This window comes from Hyperoodon ampullatus (assembly GCF_949752795.1).
Source record: "Hyperoodon ampullatus genome assembly, chromosome: 1".
Taxonomy (NCBI): Eukaryota; Metazoa; Chordata; class Mammalia; order Artiodactyla; family Ziphiidae; genus Hyperoodon; species Hyperoodon ampullatus.
In genome coordinates, this window is record NC_136914.1 from 9087304 (window position 1) to 9108794 (window position 21491).

Below are 21491 nucleotides of genomic sequence, written 5' to 3' on the forward strand. Positions count from 1 at the left end.
GTCTAAACACATGAAATGGGCCAGATTGGTAGACATCGAAAGACGGCAGATTAAAAATAAGAGGTGTCCATTTTAAGTTGCTTCCCTAGGCTTCCTGAAGTGTCACAGGTCAGGTTCCCTAGAAGCAGAGCCCGAGGCAGGGATCCCTGTGCGGGTGTGTTATTGAGGGCGTGCTCTCAGAGGGACCTGCAGGGATGCGATGAGGCTGGAGAGCGCAGGGGAGCTGAGCAAGGATTCTAGGGCCCGTTGTCTCCCGCAGAGAATTCTGGAGCATGAATTGCACCACAGAGTAAATCCTGCCTTGAGGTAAGGGGGCCAGCTCTTGGTCCCCCCTCAGTATGCACTAACTTCCTCAGGGGATGTGTAGCCCACCAGGTGAGGGGGACTCCAACGGTGAGGGCAGTTCTCACTACGAGCAGCCGGCACCCCTGGGGATGCGGGGTGAGTGCACCAGTGTGAAAAAGGGGATCTGGGCAGGACCCCAGCCCCAGCTCCTATGGAGGCTTTCTGCCGGCTCTTTAAGATGACATGATAATATTTACCTAGCAGAAAGGTGTGTTGCGAGACCCTGTTATTATGCTTTTCAGGTGTTCTCTGGGATGAGGTAAGAGGAGGTTTGAACTAGCCCCAAACAAGTGAAATGTACAATACCTCCTAGCCTCGGATGCCTTGGCTGGAGCTGAAGCATAATTACAGGATAGAAGAGAGGGGTTTTTTTTTTTAGCCATTTGGCAAAAAACGAAGCAATCCTTAAATTCTCCGGTTGCTGGGAGATTATGCGTAAGAAGAGATCCAAATCAGATCTTTTGCCCAAAGCAAAACAAGAGGTGCTTCCTATGAGCTTCCCCACCCCTACAATGTGGTGTTCAGAAATCAGTGTTGTAGGTTTCTTGGTTTCTTGTTCTTCTACAAAATCCTTGGTGTGTTTTTATTTTTCCTTTGAGTAGGCAACTTGCCCAATTTAGCCTCTCCTCAAAGAGATCTCTTTTTACCTTCTCACCTCATTACTTCAGGTGGAATAGAATCAGGCTGCCTTTGCCAAGAAATCCTCTTTAACCTGAGTTAACCGATAGCAGAAATAAGGGGAAAAAAACGCCAACCCTCTTCTTTTTTGATTCCCGTTTTGGAAGAAACTCTTATTTTCGGAAGAGGTCTGCACAAGGTCCGCTACTGGGGTTATGTTTTAGGGTATGATCTGTGATACTTTCCAGAAAGATTTACATCGAGCCTCCAACTTCCCATCCCTCCAGATTTTTTAAGTACTTAGTGGGATGTTTGGTTAGTTATCAGATTTCCCACGTTTGATTTCCTGGAAGAAGCTGCCTGTCCAGAGTGATGGCTCATCATGGGCATCAAAGTTCGGAATTGTCCATGTTTCAGAGTTGCTGGGCACATTCAAGATAGTTGACTTGTGAAAGGCAGCCTTGGACGCCGGCCTCAGCGCAGTATTGAGATCAGGCACTTCCAAATGCTGATGGGTGCCTGAGCCCTTCCACTCAGTGAGATCTGCCTCTGGGGTCTGGAGATCCAGGGGAACCAGAGGAGAAAAGAGACGTGCAACGCCGAGAAGAGAAACTGATTCTCTCCGATTCTCTCTCTGTTCTTTATCAACCCACAACTTTCCCCACTGTTGTTAATCATTATTAATCTTGACTCTCACGCCAAACACAAGAATGAAGAAAAAGTGTAGCAACCCAAGTGTGAAACGCTCTGTCTCCGGCAGTTCCGATGTGTGCTTACCAATGAGATAGGGGGGTGCTGGTTTCCATGCCCGGGCACCAAGGCAACAGGAAGCCCGTGGATGTGCGTACAGGTAACTCCTCATCCCATGAGGGCTGATGACGGCACCCCTCTCCTCATCCAGTCCTCCCTCGTCACAGCTGTCCATGGGCCATTCTGCTGTTTGTTAATGCCTCAATTATAAGATGGGGAGACATGGAAAGAGAAAATGATGTTGGACAGCATTCCTTGTTAGCCATTTTTTAAAAGAAGGTCTAGGTGAAGCAAAGGGTTGAAACTGATAACTAGCAAGTTTCTGGATCATTGGCTCTTGACGTCATTTTTCAAAAACTCCTACAATGGAAAATTTCAAACAGATACAAGAACAGAGAACGTACCCACGATCGAGTTTAAATAATTATCCATTCGTGACCAATTCATGTTTCACCCATCCCTTCCTTTTGTTCTTCGTCCCCGTAGATTATTTTGAAGCAAGTCCTAGACATCATTTGAAGAACTGGTTTGAGAACGCCTTTTTAAAAAATGATCCTAACAACTTAGACTCAGCTGCTTCAGTTAGGATCATCTTCCCAAAAGTAAAGGAGAAAACCAGCCACCAGGGTATCCCATGTGGCCAGGCAGAGAAATCAATCTACTTAGCAGCCGGGATGATTGGATCATCTGGTCCTGCTCACCAATGCCTTGACCTTACCCCTGCTTCCACCCTTGTCTGTGCCCTCCTAGGAGCACCTCCACTGAATCAGTCCTTCAGCTGGAGCTTCACTGTAAATGCTAAACAGCAGTTCTTCTGCCTGTTGAACCTTAGAGTCTAGAAAATTCAACCTAAGTGTAAAGAAGTCTGTGCGTCCCCTTTGAGATAGCCTGTGGCATTCTTAATGCCATTCTACCTGACAAATGAGATGGGGAGAAGGTCCGCCCAAACCCATGAGAACAGAAGGACTGAATGCGTAAGGGACTAATGCAATCTTGATTTTTCGATTTCCTTTCCCAGCACAACCCTAGGTTCTGCTGGGAGCAGATAACCAGCTAATAGGATCATTTGTAGATGAAAATATATGAGGCATGACATCATAACCAGATCCCAAAGTTTAATGGAATAAAAAGAAGATCTACGTCTTCTGACATGGACCATCACCCAGCCAGATGCTGGATAAGATCAAAATAGGAAAATGGAACCCTAGAGTAAGAATCAGATAGCTCCTGGCAGGTGAATTGGACATGCTCGATGTTGTGTAACACCATGAACTTCAAACAATGGCTGCCAAGAACCCTCTCTTGGTTATTTGTTCTCTCTCTTCCCCATTAATAATTCAGCATCCATGGGGCTATAAGATTGCAGGCCTATAAGAAAAACTTCTCACACCTGGCTTGCTCTATTCCAAAGGCAAGGAAGTATTTACCTGAATTGTTTTTTTCTCCATTACTAGACAAAAAGCAGAAGTGGGAAAATCAGAAAGGTAGAGTCATATCATGCTGTGCCAACCAACATTTAATTTGCCCAATTTTCAGAATTTGAAATGCGGGCTATTTTTCTGTGGTTTAGATAATGACACTTACCGAGTTTACTAAAAGACATACGTACTTGGAAGTGTCCAATATAGAATTTTCCTGTGTGATTGTTTGGATGCCTGTCCTTAAATATTTATGAGTCAGTAATAGAAATTGCACAAATTTGTACGAGCGTGATGTGCTGCTTCAATTGTGCAATTTCCCCTTTTCATTTTTTAGAAGGCATAAGAGAACAATGCTCCATTACCTTAAGAAGTAAAAGATTACACATAAAGAACACTGGATTAGATGGAAGCAATTAAGAAAATAAACAGGAAACAGAGCAAATGAAATTGGTGATTTTTGAGTAGCTCTCCCTATAGTCTCTTTACCCTTTATATTTTCTAACGTTAAAATTAAAGGCACAGAATTTTGTTTCTAAAAAATGGAAATTGCTACTAATTTCGTGGAATCCCTCCAGTTAGGACATTCAATGCTTTTTTGGTGAAGTCAAAGCTGGTTTGTGGGCCATTGAAAAGTTTTAAAAGCGCCTTTGCTCAAGACACTGCCATTTACTGGAATACTGTCATAATAAATATGTAAATCTTTGTTTGTGATGTTAAGTACCCACCCCCCCACCCACCCAGTAAGGTACCTTTGTGCAGTGCACAGCCTGCACCACTGTATGTAGCTGCCCTGACACAAGTGTTGACGGGAGAGTTTTTCACTGGCAGTTCATCCTTCTCAACTTATCTTTGAGTTTTCATTTTTCAAAGAAGTTAAAACTCATCCTTTAAACAGTGGATCTTTTTTTTTTTAAAATACATATAGCCTCAAACTACTTTGTGCATTGCTGCCATTTGAGGTTTCTTCCTTCTTATCACAACAAACCTTCCTCAGTACTTTTCTCTATTTCTATACGCCATTGTCCTGTAGGTATCACGCTCTGCCGTTTTTCCTCCCACCCGTGACCTCTACATTGAACGGTTATAGTTGAGACACTGTGCTTCCGGAACTCTTTAATACGGTGTCAGTGTGAAGAGTTTAAATCTTCTTTTCAAGGATCTGAAGAGGGCTGTGCCTTTCTTTTCTTCGTTTCCCCGGGTTCTCCCACCTTTATTTCTGCTGGCTTACAACTGTGTTCCATCTGTTTGTGCAGCTCAGAACAGTCAGGAACGAGGGAGAAATGTGTAAGCCTCTGTAAGTAGACATCCTCCTTTGACAGATCATGCACAGGTGACATGTGACATGTGGCTCAGATGCCAGCTTCTTCTAATCTGGGATTTTCTCTCAAGGGTGTCTCCATGGTTGTTACTAGAAATATCTCCAATATTCCAAGGTTGACCTCTGTTTAGGGGGGAAAGCCCTGGTGGATGACGCAGCAGGCCAGGGCCCATCCACATTTCACGGGGGTTACCTTCAACTTCCAAGGGACAAAGGGTTTTGCATCACTGCAGAGAAGACTGAGTTAGTTCATCTGTGCTCTGCTCGCCTCGGCAGAAGCCCATTGTCCTTGTTTATGTATAAAGTCAGATTCCTGCGGGAGATCCAGGTCCCTCCACGAGCTGACATTTCACGGATCCTGACGTGCAGGTTCACTTCCGCGGCTGCGCCTGGCTCCGGCTCCCCGAGGTCTGGCCTCCCGGCCGCAGCCGCCCTCGACAAGGCCTGGCATTGTGCTCCTTGTCCTGAGAAGTTTCCTGGCTCCGCAGTGGATGAATGCTCGAGCTGCAGCAACAGGAATTGTTCCTTGAAAACGTGGTGTTAGGTTGTACGGATTGGCCCGCCTCTAGGACAGCCCTAAATAGAAGGCATCTGTACTTTTCAGAGAAGAAAATTTAAAAACATTACCAAAATGAATTCTCCCTAAAATGTTCTACTTTTCTTCTACAGTATTTTAAACAGCCTTTTTCTTCCGTGGCTCTCAGCCTTCTGCAACTGAAGTTGACTGATATGAATGGGATCAGAATTTAGATACAGTTGCCCCCGCCTGTGTCTTTTACAACTGCCTTCAATTATATCATCCTTCAGATTACTCTTTAAAAGACTGAGTCTCTTTAAAAATAAAGGATCCTGAACTGTAAATCTTAATCATTTGTTTTAAGTTTAAAAAATAACTTTTATTTTCAGAGAATATAGGAGAACATAAGAAGAAAAAATACCCACTTATAATCCATCCTGCTACCTAGAAGCAGCCACTGCTAAGTTGGTGGTGTGTATCCTGGCTGAATTTTTATCTATTTATAGATGTATCCTTTCCTATCAAAACTGGATCCTACTATATATACAGTTTTATAATCTTCTCTTTCACCTAGTAATATATTAAGAATTTCTTTCCATGTCAGTAAACATAACCCAATATTATTCTTTTAATATTTGCATGTCATAATTTATTTAATACGTCTCCTATTATTGGATATCAAGGGTTTTGTTTTGTTTTGTTTTCCCAAGTTGTTGCTAATTCTGGGATAAATTGACTCAAGAAAGCATTCACAGGTTTCAGGCTTTTGCTATGAATTGTCTAATTGACTTTCAAAAAGGTTGAATCTACAATTTTACCAGAAGCTAATGAGATGATATTTTAAAGGTCTCTGTGCTTTATCATTAAAAAAAATTTTTTTTACTGATTGGGACGTTAAAAAGTATATCTTATAGTTAAAACCTTTTCATTTATTGATTCCTGGTGATATCAAGCATTTTGTTCATGAAGAGACATTTTTATTTGTTCTTTTTTTTTTCTTTTTTTTTTTCTTTCGGTACGCGGGCCTCTCACTGTTGTGGCCTCTCCCGTTGTGGAGCACAGGCTCCGGACACGCAGGCTCAGTGGCCATGGCTCACGGGCCCAGCCACTCCACGGCACGTGGGATCTTCCCGGACCGGGGCACGAACCCGTGTCCCCTGCATTGGCAGGCGGACTCTCAACCACTGAGCCACCAGGGAAGCCCCTTGTATTTTTTTAATTGTCACTTATTATTCTGTCTGGTGGTTTGTCTGGGTTGAACTTTTTGTTTGATTGTTGATATTGATTTTTTTATTACGAAAAATTTTAAAACAAAGTGAAAGGAATAATGCAATAAACCACCATATCCCCACCACCCAGATTGAACAAATGTTTGCTACACTTATTTCACCAATCTTTTTTTCCTTATATTTTAGATCACATCCCTGACATGACATTCACTCCCACATTCTTTGATATATATATCTCTAAAAAATAAGGACATTTTCTGCAATACCACTCTACACCTTACAAATTAACAACACATTCGATTGGTTTTTAATTGCTAAGAAGGTTCTGTTTGATCAGCACCAACCAAGTGTACAGCGTGTCAATGAGGAGGAGAAGAAAGCACATCCTGGCTTTCTTATGACCTCCAAAAATTAAAGAAAATCTGGTGCCTATATGCGTAGCCGAATGATGGAGTGACCTTGGTTCTCCATCTGCCCATAAGCCCCATTTAGAAACCCACTGAATCTGCAATGCCAAGTCTCAATTTGTAGATAAATGCCCCGGCTGAAGCTTGCCAGTGTATAACGATTCATTCAAGCTTTACTCACTACAGTCCTTCTTTCTTTGAAAATGTGTGTGCCCAACATGATGGATGACTGGGTTTCCAGGCCTAGCCCACTGGGGTCATAAGAGGGCTTCTCTGTTGTGTCCCTTTTAAGCTTGAATAGGGAACTTGCTGTTTCAGATGCTCAGGGTTGTCCTCAGGTCAGGGACTCGCAGTTGTTTTTTGTTTTTTGTTTTTTTTGCGGTACGTGGGCCTCTCACTGCTGTGGCCTCTCCCATCGCGGAGCACAGGCTCCAGACGCGCAGGCTCAGCGGCCATGGCTCACGGGCCCAGGCGCTCCGCGGCATGTGGGATCTTCCCGGACCGGGGCACGAACCCGTGTCCCCTGCATCAGCAGGCGGACTCCCAACCACTGCGCCACCAGGGAAGCCCTCGCAGTTGTTTTTAATCTCGAGCACCCTGCTCCACCGCCACATACCCTGAGCTTCCACCCAGGGTTCTTTTATTAAAATAAGTAAATAAATAAACTCATTCAAGAGTAGGGGTCCTCGGGAGGGACAGTATACATGAGCGCCATTAAAGCTGTGTTTTCTTTCATTATAGATTACCTTTTTAACTGACTGCAAGAAAGTTAACAGGGAAACTGGCACCGACTTTTATATCTAAAATGTTGATATCTGGCCCCATTTCAGAAGAAGCAGCTACCCAATCTCATCCAAAATGAAATGAGGGCCCAAGCGGGCAGGTAGGATGACCACCTGCTGTCTGCAGTGACATATAGAGATCGCTATACTGGAGCAAAAGGACCTTACCTGGGTTGCAAAGAGAGCTCAAAATCCTTTTACAAAAATCGGTAGAACTAAGCAGTTAATATATTTCAAATACAATGATTTATAAATATGTTTCAAAACATAGATATGTAAATATATACAAAAGAAATATTGAGCATCCATTATTCTATTATAAATTATTAGCAAATACCCAAGGACAGTAACATTTGAGAAAAAAATAAGTGCTACCTAAAGAAAATTGCATTAATCATGAAAATTAACTTGAAATAATGTTATCTGATCTTTTTTAAAAATGGAATATCTAAAAATAAAGTGTGGCAATGTGTTTGTTGTTCAGTTGTGAGCATATTTTCATGCAAGCTAGTACAGCTTCTCAGAAAGTTTCTTCTGACCTTAAAGTACTTGAAGAAATTTTGAGAAGATAGTTATAACTAAATCAAATATTTCCCCTGTTCCTTATTTTCGAATAATCCTATCTGAATATGTTTGAAAAGCTTTAAAAAAAAAAAGGAAACTGCAACCCTTTGTGTTCTGTGTCAAGGACTATAACCTGTTATTGTTAGCAAGGTGTAGTTTTGTTCAAAGACAATGTTTCTGGTTTGTTCTCATTTCCTTTGGTGGCAAGATGTATATCTGGAGATCCCATGTGGAAGTTACCTGTATCCATTTCAATCTGCAACATTCGTATTCCATGTAGTCAGAAAGTCTTGGGACTAGAGTGAGATTTATTCTTGGAAGAATTTAGTCCGTCGCCTGTCTCTGCTTGAGGCTTTTGGAGGAATAGGATTGTTTTCTTGACTGGCGCCTCCTGCTTATTTCAAAATGTTAATGCAGTGTGTCACTCCTGGGTCTAAGTGATTCAGAGGTCAGAGGGGGTTTTTTTGTTTGTTTGTTTGGTTGGTTTTTTGCGGTACGCGGGCCTCTCACTGTCGCGGCCTCTCCCGTTGCGGAGCACAGACTCCGGACGCGCAGGCCCAGCAGCCATGGCTCACGGACCCAGCCACTCTGCGGCATGTGGGATCCTCCCGGACCGGGGCACGAACCCGTGTCCCCTGCATTGGCAGGCGGACTCCCAACCACTGCACCACCAGGGAAGCCCCAGAGGTCAGAGTTTTAAAAATATCAGTACAATGGTTGTTGATAAATGTATGGAATTTCAGTTCTTAAAAAAATTAACCTGATACATCCATACAGAAAACAAGTATTTCAGTGTCCTGACTTGAGAGCTGGGGCTAAGTAGAGATTGAGGCAGCCCTGCTACCACGACGGACAGACGGCCATCTGGTGTGGTGGCCCAGGGGCTGGGGTCTGCTGGGAGGCAGGTAGTGGCTGCAGAGGGAAAACATTGGCTTCCACAGAACTCTCCCACCCCAGAAGGGGGCTCTGGCTCTCCTTCCGCAATATATAGCTTCTCTGAAATATCTCAAGTCAGATAATTTGGTCTTAAAATTTCCTTAAAATAAAATAAAATGAAATAAAAATTAACCAACATTCTTTTGGACATATTTAACAAGCTCTTAGAAAAAAATCCAGAAGCCCTGTTATATGATACATAGCTGAATAAATAATTAAGTACTTTTACTTGAAAAAACACCATCTTTTTTACTGATTAAAGAAAATTTTGTCTATGTGCAGATTGAAGTCAGAATATCACTTCAGGATGATTTGCCGAAAACGCTTACATTTAATAGAATTTCATTCTACCCTGAAATATGTAGATCTTTCTAGAGTCTGAGGACAAATTCATTGCAGAGCAAAGTCTTTTTTTCTTATTTAATCTTTCTTTTCTATTTGCCATCCCCAAGCTCAGTCCTAAAAGTTCTTGTCTTTTAGAAGGAAAAAAAAATGATTTCTTCTTTGGTGTTCCTTTTAAATTATAGTGCCACTACTAAGCATAAAGTTATTTTTCTTAACTTTCTCTTACATACTATATCCACCTTATTCTTTTCCTTGTTTATCTTGTTCTGCTTTGCTATTGCCATCAAAACAAGAATTCCCGTAACGTGTTGGTTTCAGTGGTGGCACCCCGGGGGGGATGGTTTGTAAGTAGATGGACCTTCTGTTTTGCACGAAGCCGATCTCCCTGTCAGCACTCGGATGTTAAAGGTGGAAATATTTGTGCCACAGTCAGCAGTTAGCAAAATGTATCCCTATTTAGAGCCATAATCTTTTATGGACTCTTATTACTTATTGTAAATCTTTCCTTTCTGCAACCCTGAGCTGTTGACCTCACAGCTCATGCCATCTAATGCCTGGAATTGTCCAGTCACCGTGACACCCGTGCCCCTTCATATTTTAACCCTTAGATTTTCTGCAGGAGAAAAATCAAAATACGCATTCATTGTCCGTTTCATTATTATTCAGAAAAGAAACTCGAAAAAATAAACGTTTTGTCTTTTCCAAGTAACAAAAGGCAGGAAAAGTAACGGGGGTGTTTGGCAGTTCTAAGTCTACACCAACATCTTCCAGATGCTGTGTCTGAGTATTTATCGAGTATTTATACGAGTTAGCTAGTCTTCAGGTGGCCTGTCATTGTGCAGGACCAAAGGGGGGGCCGCTGTGGTAGGTGGTGATTTTGTTAAATGAGAATACGTGACAGTCCCTTCCGCCATTAGCTATTAGTCAACCTGCTTCTCTACCAACTTTTTACCAAAAAATGTGAACTAGAAATAAATCATTTTCTGGACGGATTTTGCCTTTTCCACTTCCTAAGCTCTCTTTCTGGTGGAGGGGCTTTTTCACACTAAAATGACTAAATTGAGTCAGGGAGCATGAACCATGCGGCCTTCGCAAGCTTGCTCCTTTTTTCCTGGAAGAATTGGTAACTATCTAAGCAGTTGAAGGACGGGTGCACTCACGCTTCAGAGTCTAGTACATCGTAAAATCTGCAGTTCATTGACTCTTTTCCTCCCTGAAAAATGCAGACCCGCTTCAGCCTGTATCAGGTACCTCCGGGGCCTCCCCTCTCTGCCCGCCACCCTCTCCCATCACCCACAGTCCCTGGGGCCTGAACGAGGGGCCGGTTTGTTCACCACAGAGCTGGACGTCCTCTGAGAGCAGATGGGCTTCTGCACTTTACAGACCCCGTGAGGCACAGGAAAAGAAAAGGGGCCTAAGGATGGCCATCTCCACATTCTGAGAATGACATGGCTTGGTGCCAAGTTATAAGTACAGCGTCTTCTGTTCTCAGAACACAGGCAGAAAGTTAAAGATAACCAAAACATTTTTCACATGTTCTATTTCTCAGTTGAAAAAGCCTTTCTTTGGTGACCTAGGATCCTGCGTACTGAAACAGTACTCCCACCCCGCTTCCCTCCCCCCTTCCACTGTCTCTTCCTTCTGAAGGATCCATGACTTTGTATTGTCCATGCATTCCCTAGATGTTAAGAGACCAAGCAAAAGGCAGTGTAGCTTAGCTTAATGGGCAAGGGTGCAAAATGCGATGCCAACATACCTGGGTTCAAATCCTGTCTCAGCCCACGGGCATGGACAACTACTTAACTTCTCTGTACCTGAGTCTCTTCATGTGTAAAATATGGATGATAATAGTAATCGTCGACACCCGACAGAGGGTCCTTGTGAGGATTCAATGAAGTTAATATACACAAAGCCCTTTAGAGCAGTGCCAGATACTTAGTAAGCAATACACGTGTTAGTTGCCATTTTTATTGAGCATGTATGATGTACTAAGAACTTTAACATGAAAGATCTTATTTAACCCTTTACAGCTCCCCTATAAAGATGGTATTTTAAAAGCTCTTTTCCAGTGATGAAACAGGCCAGGGAGGTTGTTGACAAAGATCACTTCACCATTAAGTGGCCAATATGGAATTCAGACTCAGATCCTTCTGATTCCAAACTCAGGGCTAAACCACTGCACTCTCACTTCCCAGCGTGAATGGATCCGAATGCGGAGCATTGCAGCGGGGTGTCTGGTCTGAGACATGCTCTGTTAACGTAGTATCTTCTCTTTATAGATCAGACCTTACGGCAGTCTTAAGCTGCCTTGACTTGTCAAAGTTTCTCCATTGACTCTTTGCCCCTAACATTGCCAGTCCTTTTGTGCTTTTCTAGTATCCAGCCTGATTCCCTTCTAATTCTCCACTTCTTCAGGAGAAATCTTTTCTTTTCTATACAGGATAAAGCTGGCCTCCAGGGTAGAAAATTATTTGCAATGTTGTTTCCCTCGGCGATTGCCTCCGTTTCTTCTGAGTGGCTAGGTGGTAATAGGGCTTCACTCCACATGTGCGTGGAAACCTGTTGAAGAGAACACGTGACGGTGCAGAGCTAGCAAAGCCTAGGGCGCTCTTCCCAGCACGTAGCATGGCCACCTCTGCCTGGTTCACCCGGAAACCTTCGGGTTGGTTGGAAATGTACCTGCGGTCTTTACCTGCCCTATTTCTTAAACTATTTTTCAATCTGCCTGTGTTGCTGCCGCTTTGCAGTGTTGGCCACCAGAGTCACCATGTCCCATATGGACTGCTGCTCTGGCCGCCTGCCTTGGGTTCTCCAACCCACCGGGCAGAGCTTCCTGAAACCGAAATCATACTGCGTCCCCGCCTTACTGAACACACCGCCGGGCTTTCCAGGACTGTTAGGACAAAGCCAGGATCCCTGCACTCGGTGTGCTCACCCTGCCCGGCACTCCAGCCTCATCCAGCTCCGCAGACTGGCTGTGTCCTCTCACTGTGCAGAGGACACTTCCCCCAGCCACTGGGAGCCCTGACAACCCTGCTGTCCATTCAGGTCTCAGCTCAGCTGTGGCTTCTGCGGGAAAGCCGCTCCTGGCCAGGCCCGCACTGTGACCCCGCTGCCCTCTCTTCCACGGCGTTAGTCTAGTCGTGGTAGCCACGCAGGTCTTTGAGCCCTCTTAACATTTGCAGCCGTAGCCAGTTTTGCTGATGTTATGTCCCCAGTGCCTGGCATGCCCAAGCGCTCACTAAATGGTTACTGCAAAACTGAGGGAAGGAGAGCAGTGCACACCGTTCTCTGTGTCAAGAAGGGTGATATTCCTGGATACCTTAGGGGGCCTCTCTAGGGGATCTGGGTGTCCCCGAAGGAAGTCTCCACATCTCAGACCAAACAGTTCCATGAACTTCCTGGACTCTCAGGTTCTAGCGTCATTCCAGGGCAACCGAAGGCCCATTGCCTGACGTTTACCCTGTGCCCTTGGGCCAGCCGATGGTGGTTCCCATGTGAACTGTCCACTCAAACACGAGGATGTCATTGTCACCTTGTATAGATGCTTCAGAGCTAAGGAGGTGGGATTCGAGAAATCTCACACTCTGGGTCTGACCAACAATCTTCCAAGGGCTCTACCTCCTTAGAAGTTCTTTGATTCTAAACAGTTTTCTCTGTGGAAGAGTTAGAAATTAACCGAATCTCTCCAGCGGTCAACGGACCCTTCAATATCAGAGTGACCTTTTCTTCATGCATTTTATGCAAGGAAACTGTTCTTTTTGTCGACTCGTGAGGAAAGGTTGATTAATTTATGCTCCCTTTTGAGCTAGACAGAGATACAGATAAAAACAGCTTACGCTGATGGAGCACTTACTGTTTGCCAGACACTGTGAAAAGCACATTCCATGAACCATCTCACCCAGTCCTCCTAGAGTGGGTATAGATGCTATTAACGTCCCATTTTATAGACAAGAAATGAAGGCTCAGAAAAGTTAAGTGATTTGTGCAAGGTCACACGGCCGTAAGTGGTGGAGCTGGAGTTTGGACCTAGAACTGCCCACGCTCAAGTGCACTCTCTTAGCCTCCATGCTGCCTTGCCTTATCCTTTCACGAGTTTTGTATCACTTGCAGGTGTTGAGTTGTTTGGCACAAAACAACATGTCTCCCCACTCCCCATCACTGACTAGCCTATAGCCAGTTCACTTTTTAAGCCTACTTAAATTGTTTTATGTTTAAGATACAAATAAAAAGCATGCCACACATTTTCAGAACTCTAATGGAAAACTGATGAATTCATAAAAGTGCTAACAAAAGATCAAGATAAAAAAAATTAATGACATGGGACTGAGTGAACTGATGAGGATGATTATAATTTTTGTGACTTTCTGTTTGAATAAAAAAAAAAATCCCACAAGGACTCAGAGGCAAAAACTATACAAATCAGTTTTCACTGCAAAGTAAAGGAGCTCTTACAGCAGAAGATTACTGGACTGAATGTCAATATTATGACATAGTGTGAGTGTGTTTCATGTTTGGTAATTGCAATCATTGTTGCTTTTGTTGTGGTCATCCATTTACAATGCTTGGTGTCAGTCTATTTATCTTTTGTAAAAATAAAATACAGTGTGTGTGTGAAAAAAAAAAAGAGAGATAAAACAGTCTGAGGAAAGGGTAATGATTAAAATTTTATTATCAGAAACAATACGAAAAACAACCCAGAAAGCATGCCACACAAAGTTGCATCAAATCTAGCCTGAGTCATGGGAAACTGTCCTGTTAACTGTGTGTTTTATGTTTAAAAGATGGATATGTCTTCCATTAGTATCTTAATCTTTCCTTTTTAATATTTAATAACAGTAACCCGTAGCCTTTTGGCATGTTTAGAAAAGCAGCACCAGTCATGGGAGTCCTAGGCTTGCGTGACCCCAGGTCTGTTCCTTCCCCCATCTGCAGTTTTGCAGGAGCCGATTCGGCAGGCTGTACATCTCTGACTTCCGGGGAGGTTCAGCCAATCAGAGCCTTTGATGTGATGGGGGTGGGGCTTAAGAAAGAGGCGGGGTATTTCCCTCCCTCCCTGCCCTCCCTGTCTGCCTCCTGCTGCGGCTGCACCTCTGTGGTCCCAGCTCCCTGCTGGGCAGGCTCACCTTGCCTCCAGCTTCCACCAGGTGACCTCAGTTCCCTGGGCTCCATTTACCTCTGCCTTTAGTCTCTCCAGCCTCAGCGTGCTAGTGGCTTCCTGCTAGCTCTGGGCTGCACTGCTGGCGCCTATGAACCTTCCACCACCTGTGCACCGAGTTAAATTTGCTCTGTTGTACAGTAATAGGGCTTCCCGTGCATCATGTTGGACTCTGTTGTGTATTCCAGTATTCCCACACGTGATCGCAATATAGTTTACTTTAGAGGCATGGGAGATGGAGGCTATGACTGGGTTAAAATCCTCTCATTAAAAGCAGCCGAAGTGTTTGTGTTCACTATGGCTGTGGTATAAGGGGAAAACCCTGCCTGGGTGTCTGGTGTCTAGTTCTCGCTGAGTCACTAGGGGAGCTTAAAATCACTCAAGTCAAAGCCTCAGTTTCTTGAAAAATGAAAGTGCTCCCCGGGGTCCCTTCTGGCAGCCCCATTAGCTGGCTTTAACTCCTTCCAAACCAAAACAGTTGTAGGATGCAGACTCAGTTCCTGTGGGGACCAGCGAGTTGTCTCCGTCGGCTCGGCAGACCCTGACTCCAGCCATCTGCCCTTCTGAGGGGTGCCATTGGTCCCTGAGGGGTCAGGTGACAAAATGTGGGCGAGCTGGGGCAAATCTGTCACCACTCTGGAAAGACCTCCAAAACAGGCTTTTCTGATCTCACTCATGTGCTCGGTCTTCATTCAGGCATAGCTCACTCCCAGATCATAAAGTGCAAAAGTAAAATTTACTGCTCAGCTGTCCTGAGAGTGGGTTTAACAATGTATCAAAGATGTTGTTTCATCTGCTCACCTTAAGTATATACAACCAATAGGCAGAATGTGCAGGTGGCACTTGTCTGATGTAATATAGTCTCTCTTTCTCCATTTTAAGCACAATCTTATAGTCTCTAAACAGCATTTTAAAAATACGTTATCCCACATGTTGTTTGTGTATACGTATATATTTGGGGCCAGGTGCTCTGGGTATCTTAAATAACTTTGATTTACTAAACTTCCCTCCTTCCCCACCCCCAGCCCTTTCTTTTCAGAAGATACATTTAGACAATCACCATTCACCTCCAACTCAAAAGACCTGCTGCCTAGTGAATCTGTGCTTCACGGAAGAATAGCAGCTCCAGGTATGGAAACATTGTCGATTTTGCTTCTACTAATGGTTGCTTAAAAATTACTTTTCTGAAATGCGTGGATTCTCAGATACGTCCGTTCAGTTTATAGGCTGAAGTTACTCATCTGAAGCTAGGTTTTTGAAAAGAGAGAGAAAATTTAAATAGCCACAAAAGTTTGTTAAAAGAAAAAGCAGACAGGAAGAAAGCTCTTCTTCTGCGCTGCAGGAGCTTATTGTTCTTTACCGGCTGATGTTTCATGCGTAGAGTGAATTCCTTTGAAATAGCGAAGTATAACCTGGAAATAATTTGCTCTCCACGTTGTCAGTATTTTAGGCAGGCAGCCAGGAAGATGGAGGCGGGCGGTGGCAAGACGGCTCGTCGCAGACCGGGAAGATCATGACCCTGGGGGGGTGGGGGCCACCACAAAGACCACTTCGGTTTCCATGGCAGCAACACAGCTTATTACGACAGTCTTGCCACCCAGATTTCGCCTCTGTTCTGAGAGGATCCGCACAGATCCATCTACCGCTCCCTTTTGCCACCTCAGCATCAATGCACAATTTCCTATCCACGCTTCCGTTTTCATTGCTCCCTTCCCGAGCAAAAAGAAAGATGTGCTTGCTGTCCCCTTACCAACAGCATGGCCATCCCTCAGGACTTAACATGTGCATTCTCAGAGTCGTCATGAACTGAGAACATTTGAGAACCCCTGCCCTGGAGTCCCTCCTCCCTTCCCACCCCTCCCCCACCCCAGTACCACCAGTCCAGCTGCCAGGAAACTTTCAGCTCCCAGTCACTAAGACAATTTCAGAAGCTCCTGGTGGCCTCCACACCCGTTCATGTGTCCAGGAGAGACCAAGACCACATGCGTGCACGAGGGGCTCACAGCAGGGTTGTTGGCCAGGAATTCCTGCAAGAATCAAGTCCGGTGTCCCCCTCACACGCAAGGAGCCCGTGTCACAGATGCAAATGGCTGCAGAGCTGAGTGTTTTGTGATTCAGAAAGAGCCAGGGAGCATCTTCTGAGATACTGGCTGGTGGACATCCCAGGTCTCTGGAAGTGGTCCGTGACAAACAGTGGGGAAAAGGCCACTCTTTGTCGTTCTTTAGTCTTGTGATGGCAGATCCATTTCTTCTCATCTCCAAAGAGTCCAGGTACCTGCAGCCTTGTTAGCCTGGCAGGGCTTTTCTATTCAAACCCCATAAATAACATGCTTACACAAAAACACATTACATAATACCTGGTTCTAGAGGTGGAAAGAAATTCTGGTTAGTTGATGTCTTCATTCTCAAACAGGGGCTATTTGAACTACTGTTTACTTCCCACAGTGTCTTTTTGAATAACCATCTCCCTGTTCCCCAAATTATCACCCTGCTGTTAAGTTGATGGATTGTGACTTTCTAATGTCAAAATAACTGCCTAGTAATTGCCTGTCAGAATGCTGTGACCCATACAGCCAGCATCCCATGATGTATATACAAACCCGGCATTGCTGGCTTAATGTGTGGCTTGGCTATATTTTAAGAAGGGTTTATTGGTCAAGTTACAGCTCGCCCTCAAAAAGTAATATGTTTAACTATGTGTGTTGTGTTGTCGGGTGGGGAACTTCCTATGATTCGCTTGACAGACTTTTATTACAAATTAGATAAACTCACCCTTAAAAAGTTAACTCTTATTTTGGGGGGAGAAGTCAGCATAACTGGGATTTTTTTTAATGTAAATCCACCATTCTTGAGGGATAATCAGTCTCTGTTATTGAAAAAGCCTTTCTTTAGGCAGAGGATAGGCAAAATGACTATATTTAAATTTTGCCAAAATAGACAACTAAAAAGGGCCTATTTAAAGCAAGCAAGGTAAAAATGCTTTAGAAATGGAGTTAAAATTAGAAAAATTAAAAGTGGTAAGGACATTCTGGTGATCACAAAGTTCTCGTAATCCGAAGATATATTTTATAAGGAAAACCTTGATAATTTGGACGAATTGTGGAGAAGACCAATCTGAACAAACAAAAGATTGCAGTATGGAGACTTTTCAAGAAAACATGTGTTTGACATCTGGACAGTGATAAATGGCCATCGTGTACTACCTACTCAAGCCCCCCAATCCTTTACCCACAATTCTGAAATCCATAATTTTTTGAATAAGTTGTTTGGTGGCAAAACCTAATGGGAGGCTATTTATAGCCTTTATGTATTATGCCAAGGATGAAATCCATACATTTTTGTTGCAGAAATATCAATGTGCTTGATTACGAAGGCCCATCGGAGTGTTACATAAAATAATATCTTACGCACCATATTATCATCTGAAATCAGAAAAAGTATGAATCCCAAAATACATCAGGCCCTGGGGGTCTTGGATAGATATGGTGAACCTACGTCTGTTCCAGGACTCTGCTAAATGCAGTGCTGGGAACAAAGAAATTTTGAAGCCACAGTTAACAATCTTAAGATTCTAGGGTATAAGAATCATAAATTCCTATAGAAGATTTCAGAAGACCAAGTGGGCAGCAGGTTTCTGAATCATTGACGATGTGGCCAGAGCGAGTTGTCCGATGCAGATGCTCTGGTACTACGACAGCAATGTTAATGAGGGCCTGGATTCGAGAAAAGGAGGACGGGGATAGGACAGGCAGGACATGGGCTAGTCGACTCGTTTGGTTAGCTTTGTTATCAGCAGGTTGAATTAGGGACCTATGGTGGCTGTGCAGAAATGGGGAAGCCAGGAAGGAGATAGCTGGCTTTAGTGACGAGGCAGAAAATCATTTGTTGTTAGTATATAAATAAAAGCCTCAGCATCCTTAGACGTCTTCCCTTGGGTAATTTAAATGTCACCATTAAAATATTATTTCCATTCTTTATTTACTTAGCAAACTTCTTGCCACACATCATGTAAAGATAAATGTCAGCCTGGAGAATGATCTCAGAGTCCCAACTAGTGGAGACCATAATTAATGAGGTTTAATGTGCCTAGTTCCATTCCAAGAAAGCCCTTGCAAATGCTGAAAACCCACAGCATTAATTCAACAATATATATATGGGTATATACTTATATACCTCTATCAGTGGGATGAAATTCTCTCCCATTCGCCTTTGGAGGGGAATGTAGCACGTGAGAGTATCGTTGAAGGCCTGGCAGCTCCAGGCCAAAGCGATGCTCGCAGTAGGTTGTGATTGTGTTTCAGGCCTGTGGCGCACGAAGCAAGCAGTGTGGGAGAGAGTAAAATGGGGAGAGGTGGTAGCACCATGGATCATGGAAAAATTGAGAATAGCACTGTTAACTAGGCATTTGCCTTCGGCAGATGGTCTCTAAGACACACAGCTGCCACCATCCCAGAGAAACAGAATAAACACAGAGCTTCGCAGTGTCCTGGGCCCGGTTGTTGCCACTATTTCTAGACTGACTTTCCTGTGAACCAAAAAATGCTCACGAGCCAAGACCTAACATTTTTACTTGCTGTGAATGTCTTAGGCGGAGGTAACACCAGGAATCCTTAATAAAACAATGAGTTAAAAGCTGCTGTCATCGTCTGCTGGAGGGACGTGAGGACAAAATAACCTGAAGGCCGTGAATAGATGACTGAGTGCACCCTGGCTAGTGCCGTGGCTGGTGGTGATTGTACAAAAGAAATAAAAGAGATTTCCTATTATGCGGGAGATAAAATTACAGACTCTGTGTAATTTAATGTACTTTGTCTAATTTATAGTTGTCTCACTTTGTAAAAGATTTACACTAATAGAGGAAAGATTCTGAGGTCAGGTGTTTTTCAGGGCACAAAGGGCGGTTCTGTATAAGGAGTAGACCCGTTGCCATGTACCTGCAGCTATTTCTGTTTTCCCGTCGTCTTTCCAAAGCAAAGGCTATTAAGAGAGGGATTTACGTCTCGGCACTGCTTTTAAGCAATGTGGAGCTTCAATTCTGTTTTATTATGATTTTGAAGTCGCAGTATGTTTGCTCTGTATTAAGCCAAAAAACAAAAACACAAGCAGAGCGGGTGTGAAGGAAAATGCAGGTCTCCATGGAACTCTTTCACTGTGTTTGGAGTCACCGATGCGTCTGTGTGTTATTTCAGATGGAGCTTAGAGTCAGACAATGTAAAACATATCAGCAATTGTATTTGTAAATCCCTTCACCCGTTATTTGCTAAATTCCCTTTAAAAAAAGAAACTCTTTTTGTTGTTATTGTTCATAACATCCAAACAAGAAGAACATGGGAAAAATTTAGTTCAAGACTTGATATGCCGATCAGGTTTGACGTTAAATTAAAAGGCACGTTTAGAATGCTGTGCCTTGTCCCCCGGCCAATTCTTGATCCCTTTTCCTCTCTCTGTTCTGCCCATCACTCTAATACAAGCTGCACCATGTCATATACACTTTTCTGAAATCTAAATTAATGGTGCCTTGCATTAGAGCGCCACCAGTGACTAACTCTTGGCCTGCCGTGCAGCTGCCCAGATAGGAATGACCTCTCTCAGGCAGTGGGTTTAAAAGATGTGCATGTCACCTTTGTTTATGTTAAAACTTCCCGACTCATATCTTGAGACAGAGACATACCAAGCTTTCCTGGATTACAGCAAAGTGGTTTCTTCAATCCTTTTTCAAACACAGCAGATTCTTTTAAAATTCAGACTAAGTCATGGATAAACAGTAGAACATTGGATGTTGTTTGGTGTGTATCATTTTGTGGCTTAAGCTCCTTTTTGATTAAACAGATTCATCCTGTACAGAGGAGGAAGTTAATAGTTATCAAGGACCTGCTAAATTGTCAGGCCCGGGATCTGTGTCATCTCATTTAATTTTGAAAACAACCCATTGAGACATAGGAATTATGCTCAATTTACAGGTGACTAAATGGAGGTTCAGAGAGATTTAATACCCTTTTTCCAGTTTTATTGAGATATAATTGACATATAACATTGTATTCGTTTAAGATGTACAACCTAATGATTTGATATACATATTTTGCAGAATTATCACTGCAATAAATCTAGTTAACATCCATCACCTCACATTGTTACCAATTTTTTTTCTTGTGAGAACCTTTAAGATCTGTTCTCTTAGCAACTTTCAAACCTGCAATGTGGTATTGTTAACTACAGTCACATTTCATCCCCAGAATTTATCTTATAACTGGAAGTTTGTACCTTTTGCAGAGACATTTCGGTTTTCATGGGTTCAGAGATATTGTGGGTTCAGTTCCAGGCCACCACACTAAAGCAAATATTACCATAAAGTGAGTCACACAAATGTTTTGGTTTCCCGGTACATATAAAAGTTATGTTTACACCATACTGTAGTCTATTAAGTATGCAATAACATTATGTCTAAAACACAACATACATACCTTAGTTAAGAGATACTTTATTGCTAAAAAATGCTAACCATCATCTGACAATGCATAGTTGCCACAAACCTTCGATTTGTTAAAAAAAAAAAGAAAAGAAAAGCAATATCTGTGAAGCGCAATAAAGCAAGAGATGCCTGTAATAACTTGTTCAGAATCCTCCAGTTGGTGAGTGGCAGCCCGTGAATTCAAACCCAGAACTCCACAGTGCATTTTCTGTCTTTCTGCCCTGTCACACTGCCTCCTAAGTCAGATATGTGTCACCAGCAGTGAGCGAAGAAGCACATCTCTCCAGTGTTTGCCCATACGTACTCCCAGTTGACATTTGAAGTATTACTGATGGATGGCCTTCTTTTAGTTAGGAATAAAAAGTAGTCCTTTAAATAAGATATTTCAAAGCAGTGACAAGATAAGAATGTATTGTTTATTAATATAATGCTAATTTTGTCCTCTTCCCTTTTAATTCTTTTCTTTCTTCCCTTAATGCCTCGATATCTAGTAATCATAGTCACTTGGAATGTTTCTTTCAGTCAAGAAACTTAAAGAAACAATGTTTCTTTTCAGTAACCTTTAATGGATTGTCTGAGCTGTAGAAATAGTTTCATGAACCTGGTTAAAACCTCCTGGTTAAATAAGACAC

The 21491-nt window shown here is 43.1% G+C and overlaps 1 protein-coding gene across 1 annotated transcript in view; it reads left to right on the forward strand.

Annotated features, from left to right (window-relative positions):
* Positions 1-21491, forward strand: part of ZNF827 (zinc finger protein 827) — a gene marked incomplete at its 3' end in the record, with an annotated part of 185576 nt that overhangs the window by 109244 nt on the left and 54841 nt on the right. Inside the window, exon 8 of the mRNA XM_079697749.1 lies at positions 15416-15519. Within this exon, the coding sequence (XP_079553875.1) occupies positions 15416-15519 (104 nt within the window). The remainder of the gene's footprint in view (positions 1-15415; positions 15520-21491) is intronic.